Source organism: Haliotis rubra, unplaced genomic scaffold (assembly GCF_003918875.1).
Source record: "Haliotis rubra isolate DU_JTF1 unplaced genomic scaffold, ASM391887v1 Scf4, whole genome shotgun sequence".
Taxonomy (NCBI): domain Eukaryota; kingdom Metazoa; phylum Mollusca; class Gastropoda; order Lepetellida; family Haliotidae; genus Haliotis; species Haliotis rubra.
This window is the reverse complement of record NW_025767079.1, coordinates 7,073,673-7,092,689: the sequence shown is the minus strand read 5'-3', so window position 1 is coordinate 7,092,689 and position 19,017 is coordinate 7,073,673. Positions and strand designations below refer to the sequence as shown.

The 19,017-nt window shown below is 40.1% G+C and overlaps 1 protein-coding gene across 1 annotated transcript in view; it reads right to left on the bottom strand.

The window, feature by feature from the left end:
- Nucleotides 1-19,017, bottom strand: part of LOC124287288 — a 33,810-nt gene that overhangs the window by 2,311 nt on the left and 12,482 nt on the right. The window contains exons 2-5 of the mRNA XM_046723787.1: nt 11,178-11,366; nt 9,751-9,858; nt 3,446-3,604; nt 2,634-2,756 (exon numbers count right to left, since the gene is read on the bottom strand). Coding sequence (XP_046579743.1) covers nt 2,634-2,756; nt 3,446-3,604; nt 9,751-9,858; nt 11,178-11,366 — 579 coding nt within the window. The remainder of the gene's footprint in view (nt 1-2,633; nt 2,757-3,445; nt 3,605-9,750; nt 9,859-11,177; nt 11,367-19,017) is intronic.

Genomic DNA, 19,017 nt, shown 5'->3' with positions numbered 1-19,017 from the left:
AACACCACAACGTTGACTTACTGCCTTGGCCTGCAAATTCACCGGATCTCTCCCCGGTAGAGCATGTTTGGGACGAGATGGATCGACGTCTACGCCGTCTTCCTCATCCTCCAGATAACGTCCTTGACCTTGCAACAGAACTTGAGAGAATCTGGCGTGACACCCCACAAGCCTTCCTTGCACGTTTGATAGGCTCTATGCGTCGTCGATGCACTGCTGTTCTCAATGCCGATGGTGGACATACCCGTTATTAAGCTTGTGACATGGTCGTTTGACCCCTGTCCCACTTGTGGACTCGTGACGTCATTGTGATTGACTTTTCAATTGAAATTCTCCAGACTTGTTATGGTCTCATGATCCTTCCATTAAAGTTTATATGTACCTTTGACATTGTTATCGTACTTATCAACTGGGATAAAATATTTTGACAATGCACAGTTTCTTTATGTGGCTAGTATAGTTTAGGGGGGGGGAGCATTCACATTTTACATGCATCCCCATAACCCCCACCCTCACACCCACACACACCCACATATACCCATAAATTATGAAGGGTCCCTCAGCGTTAATCAGAACAGTATGACAGTGGTACGAGATAGTCATCTACATATAAGACACATCAATACATAACAAGCAATTCAATTTAATTTAGATTACTTCATTATGTGTGAATTTAACTTGCTTAATATGACTACCAATATCCTAATATTTTTTAAAAAGGAACCGCTAGATAGGCGGTAATGAGTATAGCTTTTCTGAGTACAAATACAGATATAGACAAATGCTATGTAGGGCACGATACCAGATGACCAATTTGCTTCAAAATCCACTCCGGCCTGGAACAGAGTCGTCGCGGCTCGCTGAGAAGTCAAGAGCATCTCCTTGTCGCAATTCATTTGCTGTAATGGCAGTTTAAATCACGTGGTTTTACATTGCACGTGATTGTTTTGAGCTCGACTTGCACGAGATTCTGGTGCAGGAATGTATTTCGCACACTTATAGTCCGTTTGGGTTCAAATGAGAACGACAAATGATTAAATAACTCGAAATTGGGATAAGTGCACAAAAACATAAGCAAGTTATATGGTCCTGAAACCTCTGTACCCAACAGGATCTGAAATCGGACGGGTTTTTTATCGATCACGGAAAAAGTTGTTTAGTAAGAAACCATCATGTAATATTGTGCTATTTTCACGCTTCACACCGGGGGATGACAAACGGCTGATGGAACAGCGCCTGACCAGCTAGGGTCATCTCACCTGGCTGTGCTGCGTTGCACCTGAACGTGTGCGTGTGTGTTATCTGACCAACTCTCGGTGCGATACCGGAAACAACACTCGGCTTCGCCTCACCTTGTTCCCGGTATCGCACCTCGAGAAAAACATTTCCCTTGGCAGATCGGGGTTGACAGCCCGATGCCTCTACCTCAATGTTTTTATTGGAAACATCTTCAATGAATAAATACAAAACCATTCATTGTTTATATTTTATTATAATATCTGCACATTGCAGTTAATAATATTTCAACTAGAATAAGAATGTTTTTGACCTTGTGGTATATGCGAAATAACTCGTGATTCGCTTCGATAACCACGTCTCGGTTCCCTCAAGGTGGTTATCACAGCGAACCACTCGCTTGGCGGTTATTATTTCACTCCCACACTTCTCTTAAAATAAATAATGCAATTCTCTCAATAATACTAACTATCAGCCCTCAGGAAGCGACCATAGAATTTATTCCAAAAAAGCATCATGTATTTAGATTACAATAGTTAATTGAAAAGGAATGAATTAATGCAATGTTTTTGGATTTCGACTCTCGCGCCCTCTACCGGACGAACAATTATTTCAAGCGAAGAGTTATGCGTTATGTCCCTTGGTGCGCTTTTTACGACTATCCTAGGCACAACTTGTGATTGAAACCAGTCGGCAAACACCGACAACACCGCGTGCGAATAGTTTTCGATGTACGGAGCAATTGTTTACATTCCATATGTGGCAAGTGTTCTCTGTTTGGAAGCTGTTCGCCTCGAAGTTTCAATTATCGATTTCCGGCAAGTCGTAAGGAACCAATAAGGGATTTTTTATTGCATCAATAGGAAGGTAAAGTGAGCGCATATGCCCCAGTATATAATTATAATATAGACCAAATATTGTCGAAAATGTGTGACATTGTGCCTTTAAGGTATAAAGAATTTTGTCGAAGAACATAAAATACTGAACTGCCTGGCTGAAAAAAACTAGTTATAAGATGGTAATGAATTTTATACACGTATCGTCGCCGTGTTTGAACCTTGAGTTTGCAATGATTCGGTGACTGTCTTCATTAAAGTAACGTTCTGAAATTGTTTGTGATTTTCTGGCCAAATTCAACCTTCAAATGTAGCCTTGTCCGGCGCTGTATATATGAGGACCACAAAATCAGGCGTCTCCTGTTGGAATGGTACTGTTCAACTGAATGCAGTCGTCCGGGTACATTTAAAGAAAATGTTCCTTAAGTACCAAAATTGTCCCCCAAACCAGGAACATTTCGGCCACCAACCCACTCCCCCGTGATACTGGCCGCGAGGGACCGTTACAGTAGCTGGTATTGCAGAGGAGGACACACACTTGAAATATGTTGTCAAGCCCACACTTGGTTCGATTCTCTGCAACGTCCTTTGGCTTTGGTGGAAGGTGAAGGTTGAGAGGGAAGGAGATGTTGAAGGAATAGGTGGTGTTATCGCTGCAGTCCCGTATCACGCTGTACATATCAGCTGCAAGAAGAATATATACATACATATGTACACACATACACACAAAGTCATGCATATGTCTTACTGATATTTTGACAGATTGCTATACAGGTGAAATGTACGTTTGAGACTAATTGTATTGAGTGAGAGCGTTTAGTTTTACGCCGCTTTTAGCAATACTCCAGCATTATAACTGCAGGGGACACCAGCAATGGTCTTCACACATAGTAACCATGTGGGGAATCGAACCCGGGTCTTCCACGTGACGAGCGAACGCTTTAACCACTAGGCTACCGCAACGCCCCTTATGTTATCTGCAAACGAAACTTGTCAATCTGCAGATCAGTTTTTGGCCTCTGTATTCACTGTCCAGAGTTGCGTCCCTTTGTCGTGTAAGGAATCTGTTACTGTTCTGAATCCCGGTTCAACCTGAATATATTTCTAGATTTGATAGCATTATGTCCGTTCTTGTTTGTTTGACAAAAATGTTAAACGACTAAAAAATTACTCCGGGATTTCCTCCCACGTCAAGCTGCTTCGCCGCAAAATAACTAAATTACTGACCACAGTACACTTAGTGTTATCGTAAATTGCGTCATTTTTGGATTTGACAGACATAAACAGACACGCTATGCTACAATTATAAAGCTTAAAAGATCATTCAGATCCATCTCACTCACGGAGTTTTGCATCTACTGAAAGAAACTTACTTTTATGTTGAGTGAAAGTTTCAATGACACAGAAGTCTCCCACGCCGGTGCAGTTCCTACCGAATTCTTGCTCTCGTGTGTCGGCGGTCACGTTGTACAGGGCGTCACAGTCGCTGCCACCGACTGTTGACTCACATTTGTAACACTCAATACCATTGGCTGAAAATATAAGACATTACTAAACTGAAGTACGAAAGAAAGTACACGCCTGGTGTTTTGGGATTATTTGAAAAGTGTTGTGATTTTGACTGGCAACTTTGCACGATATCTGTGGTGTTTTGGCAACATATTAGGAAAGTCTGTGACTTATATATCACTGAATATAAAAACTCTTCTCAAAACATTTACGTCGCGTTTTGGAAAGTAATCCAAAAGCACCGGGTGTGTACTTTCTTTTGTACTTCAGTTTAAATGTCACAGTCACAAAAAGAATATGACAAAATGGAGTAGACGTTGATTAGTGTATGACGCCCCGGGACCAAATCATTCAAGAGTTCCGGGTATTGCAGAACAAGTTCTGCGCGGAAATGGAATAATATGTTACGGTGAGGTGAGGTGAAATTGGGTTTAACGTCGTGCTTGAGAATATTTCGCTCATATGACGACGTGCATGCGTGTGTATGTGTATGTGCGGCTGCTTGTACTAGCCCAGACTGAAGCTGGTTTTACAGTGCTAGCCCACTCAGATACCATGCCGCAGTGAAGCATGAATACCCCACTCAGACACATGATACTGACTCCGAGCCGACCAGTCCTTGTTGTACCCATTAATGTCGAGCGCCAGGCAGGGACCAACAAGTACCATACTTTAACGTCTTTTGGTATGACGCGGTCGGGGATCGAACCCGCGACCTTCCGCTCTCAATATGTTACGGACATGAAAGAGGCCATGAAAATAAACCGGGTGTGAAAACAAAGGGTGTTAACCCTTAACACAAGCTGCATGGGAGACTATGTATCTCATAGTACGGGGTGGGGGGTGGGGGACTGGGTGGGTGGTTGTGAGTGTGGGTGGGTGCGCGGGTGGGAAGGTGGGTTGGTGCGCGGGTAGATGGGTGAGTGTGTGGGGGGGGGTTGACGCATGCATGAATGGATGTGTGCAAGGATCGGTATAATGTTGCTTTCGTGATGTATGCGTAGTATTCATTATTTATCTATCTTAAATGTTTTACCGTGCTATATGTGTCTCATAGGCCAAATGTTTTAATCGTGTCATTATGTACCGTGTATTAGCATGTGGCACAATAATAACATAGTATTCTTCTTCTACTATTACACATGACTACGATATCGGAAAAATATCTGGCAATAAGAATTAGGACGTAATCATTTGGTTACAGCCCACCTAGCCTATACTTCACACGTGAAAACCCCCCACTTAACCTAATTTAGATCGACCCACATAACATAATTAATGAGGTAACTGGGGCGTGAAACAAGAGTGGGCGAACTTGTTTGAGTGGGAGAGGCCACTGATGGGTGGACGGGGGTCACTCTGTGGAGGTTACATTAGTAATGAGAGCTGTCTACTGTGAACACATTAAGATTGGGTAGATGCAAGCATTTACTGTTTATCTTAATAAGATTAAATCTTTTATCAGAAGTGTATATAATTCCGTTTCCTTCTCCAACTAACATGAGTTAGTTTTACGCCGCACTCAGCAATATTCCAGCTATATGGCGGCGGTCTGTAAATAATCAAGTCTGGACCAGACAATCCAGTGATCAACCGCATGAGCATCGATGACATGTGTCAACCAAGTCAGCGAGCCTGACCACCCGATCCATCAAAAAAGAAAAAGAACTTCAGACTACAGTAGGAGATGCAGAGAATATATAGGTCTGTTAGTCTCGCGAGGCGCTACTTCCAGTACTACGTTAGTTCCCGGCTCCCTTTGCGCGCGCCAACTTGGTATATGCTAGACGGGGCCCAGCTTACTCCCAGCTGACAAGCGTATAATCAAGAATCAGTTCTGGTTCCAAATTGCGCGACCGCCAAATATGACTTTACTAGACCGGACCAAGTGTACAACCCATACTTGGCTGTCGACAGTCGTAATAGTTGACTAATTTGTTTGGTTAGAACGGAAATAAGTTATTCCCGCAAGAATTATCGGTTCCTTCCTGTCACCTGACAACCATGAGACCATTCGAAAAGGTATGAAACGTTGTTTGTCACCGGAAGTACTAAGGTCTCGCGAAGTGCCGTGACCTACTTACGGGCCCTATTATTAGTTTGATTAAACGCCACTTTAATTATATAACAGTCAAACAGACACATGAAGTAAAACGCGAAACAAGTGCCTTCATTGAATAGTCACTAGAACTGTAAGGTCCCTCTCAGCATGCTGCTAGTAGATGCCAGGAATGTCAAAGGTGGCACTACACAGATAGAAAGGTTATGGTTTGACAGTTAATGGAGTGAGCGAGTTTAGTTTTACGCCGCACTCAGCAATATTCCAGCTAAATGGCGGCGGTCTGTAAATAATCGAGTCTGGACCAGACAATCCAGTCATCAACAGCATGAGCATCGATCTGCGCAATTGGGAACCGATAACATGTGTCAACCAAGTCAGCGAGCCTTACCACCCGGACCTTCACAGGTTACTTTAGAAGTTGGGAAGTGCTGACAAACTTTATGAATAACAACTTCTTCTAGTTCGCGAGTAAGAGTTTCCATACAGATTCTCGTACAGTAATATGTAGTTATCCTTCGTTAGTACACTAACCAGATTTTATGAATTTTTGCTTGCAAGAAATTTGTTAATTATTACCTAATTGGGACAGAATCGCGTGATTAAATCCGGGCAGTAATACACGAAGTACAGTAACATCGAGAAAGACTTTTCATTTTAATTTTGTCATTTGATAATCCGAAAAAACGGAAGTATGTATGTCTTGTTTTCTGAAGTTTAACGCCGTTCCCAGCAATATTTGAACTACGCGACGACGGCATTTACGTAATCGAATCTGTACCAGACAATCCCGTGATCGATATTGAGAACAACGACCGATGCCGTTATTAAGCAGGTCATGGAGTCTGACCAACTGAGCCATTATTTCGTCTTGTCCAATGGCGGTCAGCACAGGCTGCTGAGAACTTATTTTGTAGCAGCATAATATGGCAAACCTTTATCACATACATTATCGGAGTGAGGAGTGATAAAATATCCCGTAATTTTCTTTTTAATAACTTTCTCATAATTATTTTGTTTGAAACAAAATGGAATTTTCTAACATTGTTGCCGATCCATTATATTCTTCGTGAAGGATGAACCAGTAAATGTGTTATTACTTGGGGTAAAGTGAAAGTATAGTGATTTCTGGAGTAACGGTTGTTTTGTCTTTCTTATAAAGGCGTCATGAGACACAGCATCACAGCTCGCCTAGAGGAAACGTCATGGTCTGAATAACACCGATACTCTGTTTGATTTTGTTTCAATGTCGACGTGAACATTGTAGCGCTTCCAAATGTCATACATTACATTTGTAGTATCAAATCCTTCTGGGAGTCATTTATAATCACATTAGTCGCCCATTACAGGCGGATCAGGTGACTTTGGAGTGATTTCATCCTCAGATCAAATTATTCCCCGTAGGATGAAAACACTCACAGACACTCTCTACACACAGTATAGGCGATGCGCAGCGTAAAACTGAGAATGCATCAAAATTACTACTACAGAATGACTACACTTGCGTTGAACGAAGACAAAGACAGCGCTATATTAATACGATTTATTGAATTTATTCTCATAAACACGCTGGTGAAATTGCGATTTGTAAATTTCGAATTCATACAAAGTACTCATGACACACTGAAGAGAAGATGAAGATGGATATGACAGTCATAATTGTTCGTTTTATCATCAAGTTGAATAACCTAAAGGGTATGTATCAGATATAATTTTATAACAAAACAACACGGCAATACTTATGTAACGTATTGGCGCTTTCATCAATCAAACTCTGTACAATTTTCATGGGAAGAAAGAGAAGGATAGAATGGAATAGTTGCAACTGCAGCAACTATTGACAACTTTCGCTTTCCAAGGTTGATAACTGTTAAAGCTGCTAAACATAACTTTGATGGTTTTAAGAAAGTGTGTGAACAGAGGTATTCTGTTGAAAAAATGAGTTTCTCAAGCAGAAATAAACTAACGTTTACACAAAGTGGGCATTCTATCATCCACTTTTCAGCTAGTCTAGCCTAAGTATAAGTTAAAAGCAGACACATAGTAAAAGCTAACTGTTTATTTTAAACTCGCAACAGTACGAATGTGAGTGTGATGGGTTTCTTGTTCTTCTTTTTATTATAGAAAATGTCAGAATGTCTACCAGTAAGATTTCATACCTTAGAAATGGGAGTCACCCTGAAGGTGACCCTCAGACCTGTAACACGGACTTTCGGACTATAACAACTTTGAAATTTAAAAAAAAGAAGTCTTAACATTTTTTATGAATATCTGTTTTGCAGATGAAAGATTCATGTGGAATATGAAAATATGTTTATCATAGGTTCATGATTGAATAATAATACAGCATTATCGGAGCTTTTAGCCGAGTGTTGCTTCTCATGAAGTCTGCTTTGCCTAGTCCATCTTTAGTATTTGAGAAAAGTACCGGAAATTGCCGAAACTGTATATATACTCTCACAGGATATCGTTCACATGCAACACACAGCCCAGGTTCTTAATGATATGTTATTTTCACCTCTAACTGAATAAATCGCTCACATATACATAAAATGGTTCAGATAATCAGAATAAGATGTCTCCATTTACATAAAATCACATTATTGGAGAAAAGTGCGTCACAGTTTAGATACAATTACATGTTACACAATTTATATTATTAATTTATCGATTTATACATGTAAATACGCTTTTTCTGAGTATGAACACATTCTTCAATATGTGACATTTTCAGTTTCACCTGAAGGTTAGAGTGCTTTTCGTCTGGTCCATTAGCTGGGTACATAATATACAAATTACACTGTCAATAGACTAGGAAGTATGGCAGAAGACATTACCATGATAGTGAGTCCCCTTGAATATGATTTGATCTGAAGTCGTCCCGACAGCTCTGCGGATTATTTAATCAGTAAGTGTAAATGTGAATTGCTTTCCCATATCCCATACATTGATCGAACCATCCCCGCGGTGTTGCAGGAAGATCGTCTACCCGGAAAATGGCAGGTCGGAGGTCCGATTCCCTGGTCGTGTGATAACATTCATTTCGCCATGTCTGGCTATCAGAATGAAGGGGGAGAAGCAAGAACTGGTCGTCTTAGAGTCAGTCTTCATCTGGAATGAGTATGGTTGTTGAACTGACGCATGATGTCTCGACATCCTCGATCGTGTGAGTGAGTTTTACGCCGCACTCAACAATATTCCAGCTATATGGCGGCGGTCTGTAAATAATCTAGTCTGGACCTGACAATCCAGTGATTAACAGCATGAACATCGATCTACGCAATTGGGATACGATGACATGTGTCAGCGAGCCTGACCACCCGATCCCGTTGGTCGCCTCTTACGACAAGCACGGGCTACTGAAGATCAATTCTAACCCGGATCTTCACGGGTCCTCGATCATGTAGTGTACATACGCACGGATGTCGCATTATCAGCAATTATTCAAGTGAGGACATCTAATTATATGCTGATTTCGCAAAATTAATACACTATGATTGGCTGAAAAAGAGGGTTTTCAAAAGTAATGCAATAAAGTCATGACCACAGCATCTGCATTGTACATATGCATTATGAATATTCAATATTAATGCATATACTTTCGAAATAATTTTATACAATGATACTATGGGCATTAAACATACATTGTGCAATGAAAACGGACAAAACATTTGTCATGAAAAGAACGTTACAAAAACTAGATCAGATTCGTGTGTCTATGAATCACTATGAAATGGTGACGACACCAAGCGTTCGCAAAAAAGGCCTCATGCCCATATATGGTACAAGTCAAAATAAGGAATCCCACCAGAAATCATTATGGTCAGTGATATTCAAACTCTATTTGGCTGAGAGAGACGATATTTACAAAAGTGTTATTTTTCGCCAGGCAAAATTGATCTAAAAGCAATGCAATCGGTGAAACTGTCTTGCCCATTTATGTGAAGAACTTAGCACCAGGTGTTCTAAGTACAAGAATCAAGGTTGATGCCAGCACGGTCACCAAACCAGGTGTCAGAATCGGACATTCGGACACCTGCGGTCCGTTGCAGAATTGTCCTTTGCACAAGGTCAAGCACATCTGACCCATGGTGTGCTTATCAAACGTACATGTTGTAACGTTGTTGGGGGACACGTGTTTCAGTCTTCCTTCCATGGCAAAGGAGAAGGAATCGGAACGATTGGATGTGCAGTCCCGGATGTAGCTGTACACCTGACCTGCAATAGAATCGTCACGGCGTTAGAGTAGTGTTTGTGATCTATGTCTCAGAAATACAAAAGTGAGTGAGTGCGTTTGGTTTTACACCGCTTTTAGCAATATTCCAGCAATGTCATTGTGGGGGACACAAGAAATGGGCTTCACATATTGTACCCATGTAAGGAATCGAACCCCTGTCTTCGGTTTGACGAGCGAGCGCTTTAACCACTAGGCTACCTCGCCACAAAACGGAAAAGTGGAGGCCAAATACAAAATCCAAGAGGTCAACCTCTTTGAGACAGACAGTGTTACCACTGGTAGGGCAGACTTCTGATTCTAAAAGGTGATCCGGTCATGTCTTCAGTCTATTGTTGGGCTGTCGGGTAGCCTAGTGGTTAAAGCGTCCACTCGTCACGCCGAAGACCCGGGTTCGACACATGGGTTCAATGTGTGAAGCATATTAATGGAATATTGCTAAAAGCGGCGTAAAACCATACTCACTCACACAGTACTTCTGTATTTCGAAATTGGTGGAACTGTTTTGTTGTAATTATGTGGATAGCTTGGCTACATTTGCGCTAGAAATGCTAACTTCTAAAGTCGTCTTCTAGATGGTTGTTATACAGCTTTCTGATACAATCTGATTCATTTGCTATACCAACGTCAAAGTGTCATTAAAATGAACAGTAATACGTAGAAAGATGTCTACGCGTGTTTCATATGAATGTGAATGTTTTATTTTTTTCAACACTTGAATGTTTTGGATATAAAAACTACTGCGTTTGTAGCTGAACATAATTGTACGGTTTTAAGAATTTGAAGCAGTTGTCTACTGTACGAGCGTTTGCAAGCCTTTGATCCGAAGTGATGTATATTTTGCGACATATTGAAAAACGACAGTGCGACATATTGCAAAAACGTTAGATTTTCTGTGAAAAGTTAGATGGTTATTTCTTTCACTGATTAAACCCAAAACCATTCTGTTTACGAAAGAGGTGAAATTGAGGTTGCTTGAGAATATTTTCATATTCACTGATAAAAGCCCAGACTGAAATAGTGCTAGCCCAAATACCATCATGTTAGATTATACTGACTCGAGCCGACCAGTCCAAATGCCGAGCGCTAGGCAGGGTGCAAGCGGGGTCGGGGATCGAACTCGCGACCTTCCGCTCTCCGGGCGGACGCTCTTACCACTACACCACGGAGGCGGTCACCATACGAAAGACACACGGCACCCATAAAACGTACATTGATATCGATTCCAACGTGAAAGTGTTTCTTGACTAAAATACCCTTTGTTTTCAATGGACAAAACAGGAAACCTCTGGCGATGACCTACCTAATTTTACGTAGAGTTCGATCATACAGTAAGGCTGGTCTGATGAACAATTCCTCAATAGTATCTGTTCTGTGTCGTTGTTTTTCAAATTCGCGTTGAACAGGAGGTCGTAATCCCGACAGTCAGGGTTACTTCCGGTGTCGGTGCAAAAGTAGCATGCGTTTTCAGAGTATCCTCCCCTTGCTCCATCTGAAATGTGAGTGTAAAATATGAAGCGAGTGTACCTCGACGAAGTTCTAACTTCCGTATATGTTATCGATAGGGATATGATATTTAGTGATGATTAATGGATCAAGTGAGAATGTAATATGCTGCATTGTCATTTTACCCTTTTATTTTACTTAAAATATTGCTCATATTCCATTGCTCAGGTTTGTCAATATTAATGCGTGAATGTTCAAAGCATGAAATACTTACACGAAACAGTATATAGCTCTTCTTCCATTTCTTTAAAGATGAACTGGTTTGTGACAGTTAATAAATGCCGTCTTGGAAATAATATACTTAATAAAAGTACATTAATGTTACAATTACTGAAATACTGTTGTATATGCTCAACTCTCCATCAATTATTGCAACCAGTCATGTTAAAATATATGTAGCCATATGAATCTGTACTCCAAGTTTAATATCTGTTCACGTCAGGTTTAAAGGCACACTATCACACTACACTTCCCTAAAAATTAATATTGCATTTCTCTCATTAATACTAACTATCAACCCCCAGCAAAACTACCATATAATTTATTCCGAGAAAATACGTATTAAGATTACAATATGAAATTAAAAAAGTTCGAATGAATTAATGCAACGTTGCATTCAATCGACTCTCACGCCCTCTACCGACCGAGCTTTATTTTAAGCGAACCCCATAGAGTTATGTCCCTTAACGCTCTTTACGAATATCTATTACGCAACTTGTGATTGAGGCCAGTTCGGCAAACACCGACAGCACCGCGTGCGACAGTTTGCGATTTATCGAGCAATCGCTTACATTCCATATATGGCAAGTGTTATCTGTTTGGAAGCTGTTCGCCTCGAAGTTTCAATTAACGATTTCAGGCAAGTCGTAAGGGATAATAAGTCTTAATATTGTATCAATAGGAAGCTAAAGTGAGTGCATATGCCCCAATATATATTATAGACCAAAATATTGTCGAAAACACGTGACATTCTGCCTTTAAGATCAAGGTGATCTACTTGAAGCTGATGAAGTCATGGTGAGCATACGTATCCTTTAGAACATGTGTGTGATAGAAGCGAGCTTGACAATGCAACATATATACAGATTCTGAACATATGAAAGTGTTCCAAGTAACCTTCTTCTGGAACTATGCATGCACAATGTTTGTATGGCACAACATGGTCCAGCAACAGAATAATCAGTTAATAAGGAAAATGTCTATTAGTTCGCATTAAGTCATTCACGATGGCAAGTAGACTAACATATAGTCTCTGAAATGAACATATTTTACAGAAAACAAACTTCATAAAACAACAATCATAAAATAGAATGGAAACTGTTGAAATCTAGACTGGCCACATATTCTAGACTTGCATGGGCTTCCTATTATATATGTGTTTCAGGGTCGGTAAGACAGACTAGATGGCAAGTTGTAATTGAAAATACCAACTTAAGCAAGCATAATGGGTGAAGACATACTGGTTTAAGGAGTGACTACTAGTGTTGGGAATTGGTTGAAATATCACAATTGATGATTGCTTCATTACCAACGAACAATCATCGAAAACAATTGGTTAGTATCATATTTTCCTATCCAGGTTGTTAGTGCAGATATGTATAACATGATGCAACTTGCTACTTTAAAGTGATGACTAATTTACCATGAACATAAACTTCCCGGAGTCTTCAAAAAATATATTCAGTCATTGCTTTTCAGTTAGTGAAGTGAGTTTTCGAAGAATTAAACACGTTTTCAGGCCCTGACAACTGCTACGATATGTTCCATTGTCAAATATTTCAAAGACTAAAACAGTAGTTCAAAAATCGTTTATGTTCGATTATGAGAAAATGTGATCGATTGCTTGGTCGTTTGGTCACTGCGACCAATCTTCGATTATTTCAATTAATAGGAACACCACTAGTGACTACATACTTCAGCGGCGACGATGTGAGTAATGTTGACAACAAACGAATGCGAACATCCATATGAACATTCGCTCACTTCGCCAGTCTTTTTTGTGTTTGTGAATACACCATGTCAAGGATGAATATCCGATACAATAAGTCATATGAACATTCATATTCTCTATATATCTCCATTACATTTTGAAAATAATGGATACAAGAACGACACATGACAACCTCAATATGAATTTGAGATTACATATACAGTGGAAACCCGCCTAAGTAAAGACCGCTTAACTAAACAGACCTGATAAGTAAACACTTTTCTTTGGTCTTCATTAATCACACTATTAGAGTCTGGTTAACTAAACTCGGATAAGTTAATAATACCGCTTAACTAAACGTCTCTCGCGGTCCCTGGAAGTAAATTACTTATCAAAAGATACTGGACAACTAAATTAGCGATCACCACATAATCCGACATGACGGGAAGTCGTGTCAGTCTCCAGTCAAACAAACATCTATCCTAATTACAGCTCGCTGGCGTCAAGCAGTTGACAATACACTGACAACTGGAGGCCAGCCCTGATAAGTTGTTCATTGTTACATATGCATACATATACATGCATATGGTTGTCATTTGCAGGTTTTTATAAGTTTGGATAAGTAAAATACCTGATAAGTAAACAATTTTGGCGAGTCCCTTGAAATTTTACTTATCAGGTTTCCACTGTATGTATGTGACTACCTTCTTAAAAATAAATAAATTATATTCATACTGTCATGTTTCTGCTGGCATAACGTCATACAAATGAGAGAGACAAAACTATTCTCACAATCATGGAACTGATCAGACTGTAATATGTACGTATGTACGTACGTAAGTACGTATGTATGTATGTATGTATGTATGTATGTATGTATGTATGTATGTATGTATGTATGTATGTATGTATGTATGTATGTATGTATGTATGTATGTATGTATGTATGTATGTATGTACGTACGTACGTATGTATGTATATATATATATAATGGCGGCCGTCTGTAAATAACCGAAACTGGACCAGATAATCCAGTGATCAACAGCAATGATCTACGCAATTGGGATGCGATGACACGTGTCAACCAAGTCAGCGTGCCTGACAACCCGATCCCGTTAGTCGCCTCTTACGACATTACGACAAGCATGGGTTACTGAAGATCAATACTAACCCGGATCTTCACGGGTTCGTCAAAAGGTGAGCGTATCATGTCGTATTAGTGGCATCTGTCAAAAACACACGCAAAGGCACGTCAGTTGTTCACCTCAGTGAACATGTGCCCACAAAGGCCAAAATAAAGACGTGTATCAGATATCATTTGTGTCAATGATGCATCCTTCTCATTTCAAAACTAAACTTTTTGGATTATTTCCCAGCAAGATGCACGCAAAAACCCTGGTCAAACAACTGCTCAGCAAGAATTTGTGTAGTGCTTTCAGAAATCTGCAAATAAGTGCACCAGATTCTCATCATTTCAATTATGACACTTCCCAGTTGGTACAACTGTAAAACAAACACGGCAATAATATAGATATGGCACCCTTCCCTAACATTATAATCATCCCCTTTTGCAGAAAGAAAATCGACGTGATTATTAATAATAACACCCCAACCAAACCAGCCAACACAACAAGGTTCCTTCATGATAGTTGATATCACCGAAGATTGTATATACGTTTTACAAGTATAATAGCAATGTCCATACAAGCAATTTAAACTGGTTTGGAAGGGGTTGGTTAAGATAATTATGTCCTGAATCAATATCAATCCCGTTAGACGATAAGCATGATACCATAGTTGTGTCATCAGAATAATAACTAGGTTTGTCACTTAAGAAGCAACTGATCACTATATACTGAATTAATAATTCATCATTACGTCAATAAAAAATCAGGTATGATCATGTTGTGTTCGTGTACACATAGTTTCAAGGTAAAGAACTTAATGATGAGTAACATATTTGACAGGTTTTTATAGTGAAGCACGCATCTTCGACGTGGAGTTCGATACTGTTCACAGACTTCTGTGATGCTGGTACGGATTCGTAATGCCTCGCACAATACTGATATCAACAAAATCATTGTTGTCTTTGTTTGACAAAAACCCAGCTTGGTAATTGCAAGGAACAGAAACAAGTGTTATTTGTATCCGCTTAGCATTGGGCCTGTAAGTCTCGCGAGGGGCTACTTCCGGTACTAACCTGGTTCCCGGCTCCCTTTGCGAGCGCCAATTTGCGATATGCGAGACTGGGCCCGGTTTACTTCCGGTACCAGACAAGCGTGTATTCAAGAACCAGTTCTGGTTCCGAATTGCTTGATCGCCAAATATGACTTTACTTGACCGGACTAAGTGTACAACAATGCTTGACTGTCACAGCTGTTGACAGTCGTAATAGTTGACTAATTTAGGGATGGTTTGATCGGAAATTTGTTATTACCGCAAGGATTATCGGTTCCTTACTGTCAACTGACAACCATGAGACCATTCGAAAAAATTATGAAACGTTGTTTGTCACCGGAAGTACTAAGGTCTCGCGAAGTGTCGTGACCTACTTTCGGGCTCTATTATATTACAGATTGTATGACTGTTAACAAGAGCCAAAAACAAAATAACCAAGTGATATTCTTATCACAAATACTGTATACTGACCACGTGCATATAATACTTTCTGTGATTGGAAATCCTGCAAGACAAATTTGGTGTGCATCCTTAATATAAAATTAGGATGACTTTTTAAAGCGAGTTATTCAATACGGATGGATACATTTAGACTTGAATACGCAGTCTTAATATGAATGCCAATACCTTTCAGAAAGTTAATTGTAACAACTTGTACATGGGTCACGAGGGCAAAAGACGAACCATCGAGGACACATTTCCTCACTTTTATTAAAAATAATTTATCATCATACATTATCAATAGATTGAGAACAACATACATATTCCTTTGCACCTGTGTGATCCAGGGAAATGACTAAGTTGTTACATATACACATACAGGATTTCGAGTGTTGCTCCACGTCAACAGTGTAGCAATATCACTGTTTGGACACCTCGCTTGACACATTGTATACATGTAGTCAGTTGTTTCTAGGTGTTCATAGCGAACATCTTCACAAACTGGCTTCCACGCCTACCCTAACAATTTGAGAAAAACATGAGCGAGTATATTACGTTTTTTCCAAACTGCAACGTCATCACAGAGTGGAACCGACCACATAGCCAACTGACGGCCAGGAAACAGGTGGATTAAAACCTTTAGCATGCACATCGACACAATAACCACACCTATACCTGCACTACGTGAATGGGTCTAATAAGGTCTACCAACGTCATTCGTTTATGAGTCGGGCACCAATGACGTCATTTCCAAGGGACATAAGCCATGGTTTGTTTATTGGGGACATAGAACTGTCGGTTAATGTGAAAAGTATTAATCGATATAACGCAAAAAATAAATTAGCACTTCTGATATCTGTACTGTTTTGGCTATAAACCTACTTGACACATACCTTTTATGATGAAAACATGCAAGACAACAAGGTTAAGTTTCGTGTGAACTTGCCCTTTAAGAAGATCTGTGCAAAATTCCCGGTGAGGGATACCAAGAATCTCGAATGGGTTCAGACATTATAGCCCGTCTCACAGTCTCTGAAACAGATTATTTCCATTCCTACAGTCCCTTTCTGCAATGCAAAAGGCCCAAAAGAGGCACGCGTAGGTTTGGGGTTCTGAACCTCCCATCCTACTGGGACTCCCTTTTCACTTAAAGTCCAGTTAGTTTCTTTCAAAAATATACTACCAATCAAAAGTTTAGACTCACTAAAGCATTCGCTATATGGTATGTATATATACGTGGTTACATCGAAGATGAATTTCTCCCCTAACTTGGGGGAACCAACTGCAAACCTTAAGCAGATGAATTGCATGAGGATCATGCATCAAATTGCTGAAAAACATGTGCAAATATCGTGCATGTGAACAGCTGCGTTTTGGCGTAAAGTTTTGTTAAGAATTCGCCAATTTTCATTGAGTTTCGTCATTTACTGAAGTCATGACAATAATCTTTCCAACGTTACGAATTTGTTTTACAATACATCAGTTCAGGTGTAAACAGTACCTTTAAACAGTATGGAGTATTTTGCAAAATCTAGTTTAGAACAGTTGACTGAAGTAAGAGACTACATTTACTCAAGTGAGTCTAAACTTTTGATGGGTAGTATATATTCCGAGATAAGTTTTAGTTTACAGGCATCTTGTGAGGGCAGCATTTTTATTTTCTGTGTCTCTCATCGCCCGACCGACCCTTCATATTTTATTGCCGACAAGTCCAAAGAACGCGAGAAATTGTAATAAGAATTACAATAAATGAGAAGCAAGAGCATTATTGAGATAATTTTGTCTTTATTAAGTTGGGTTTTTTTGTTGTTGTTTTTTTGGTTTTTGTATTTTCCCCGACCGACCCGACACCGACAGAAATTGGTGGCTAAGTGAAACACTCCAAAAAATGATGTCCTGAGTAACCGAACCCAGGCCATCAACATGAAAAGAGAACACTTCAGCCAACCATGCTGAGTTCTCCAACGCTGTGAGGAAGTGGTACAGGGGGATGGACGGTCTGTAACAGATTCTGTGCAATATCTGAACACATGAAATATACCAGAAGGTCATGTATCATCAGGAACTAGCTGAACACAAACCCGAGTCTTTGACATACCAGCAATATCGAGTCATGTATCATCAGGAACTAGCTGAACACAAACCCGAGTCTTTGACATACCAGCAATATCGGGTCATGTATCATCAGGAACTAGCTGAACACAAACCTGAGTCTTTGACATGACGTGTGAACACATGAAATATACCAGCAATATCGGATCATGCATCATCAGGAACTAGCTCAACACAAACCTGAGTCTTTGACATGACGTGTGAACACATGAAATATACCAGCAATATCGGATCATGCATCATCAGGAACTAGCTGAACACAAACCTGAGTCTTTAACATGACGTGTGGACACATGAAATATACCAGCAATATCGGGTCATGTATCATCAGGAACTAGCTGAACACAAACCCGAGTCTTTGACATGACGTGTGGACACATGAAATATACCAGCAATATCGGATCATGCATCATCAGGAACTAGCTGAACACAAACCTGAGTCTTTGACATGACGTGTGGACACATGAAATATACCAGCAATATCGGATCATGCATCATCAGGAACTAGCTGAACACAAACCTGAGTCTTTGACATGACGTGTGAACACATGAAATATACCAGCAATATCGGATCATGTATCATCAGGAACTAGCTGAACACAAACCTGAGTCTTTGACATGACGTGTGAACACATGAAATATACCAGCAATATCGGATCATGTATCATCAGGAACTAGCTGAACACAAACCTGAGTATTTGACATACGTGTGAACACATGGGCAATATCGGGTCATGTATCATCAGGAACAAGCTGAACACAAACCCGAGTCTTTGACATGACGTGTGGACACATGAAATATACCAGCAATATCGGATCATGTATCATCAGGAACAAGCTGAACACAAACCCGAGTCTTTGACATGACGTGTGGACACATGAAATATACCAGCAATATCGGATCATGTATCATCAGGAACTAGCTGAACACAAACCCGAGTCTTTGACATGACGTGTGGACACATGAAATATACC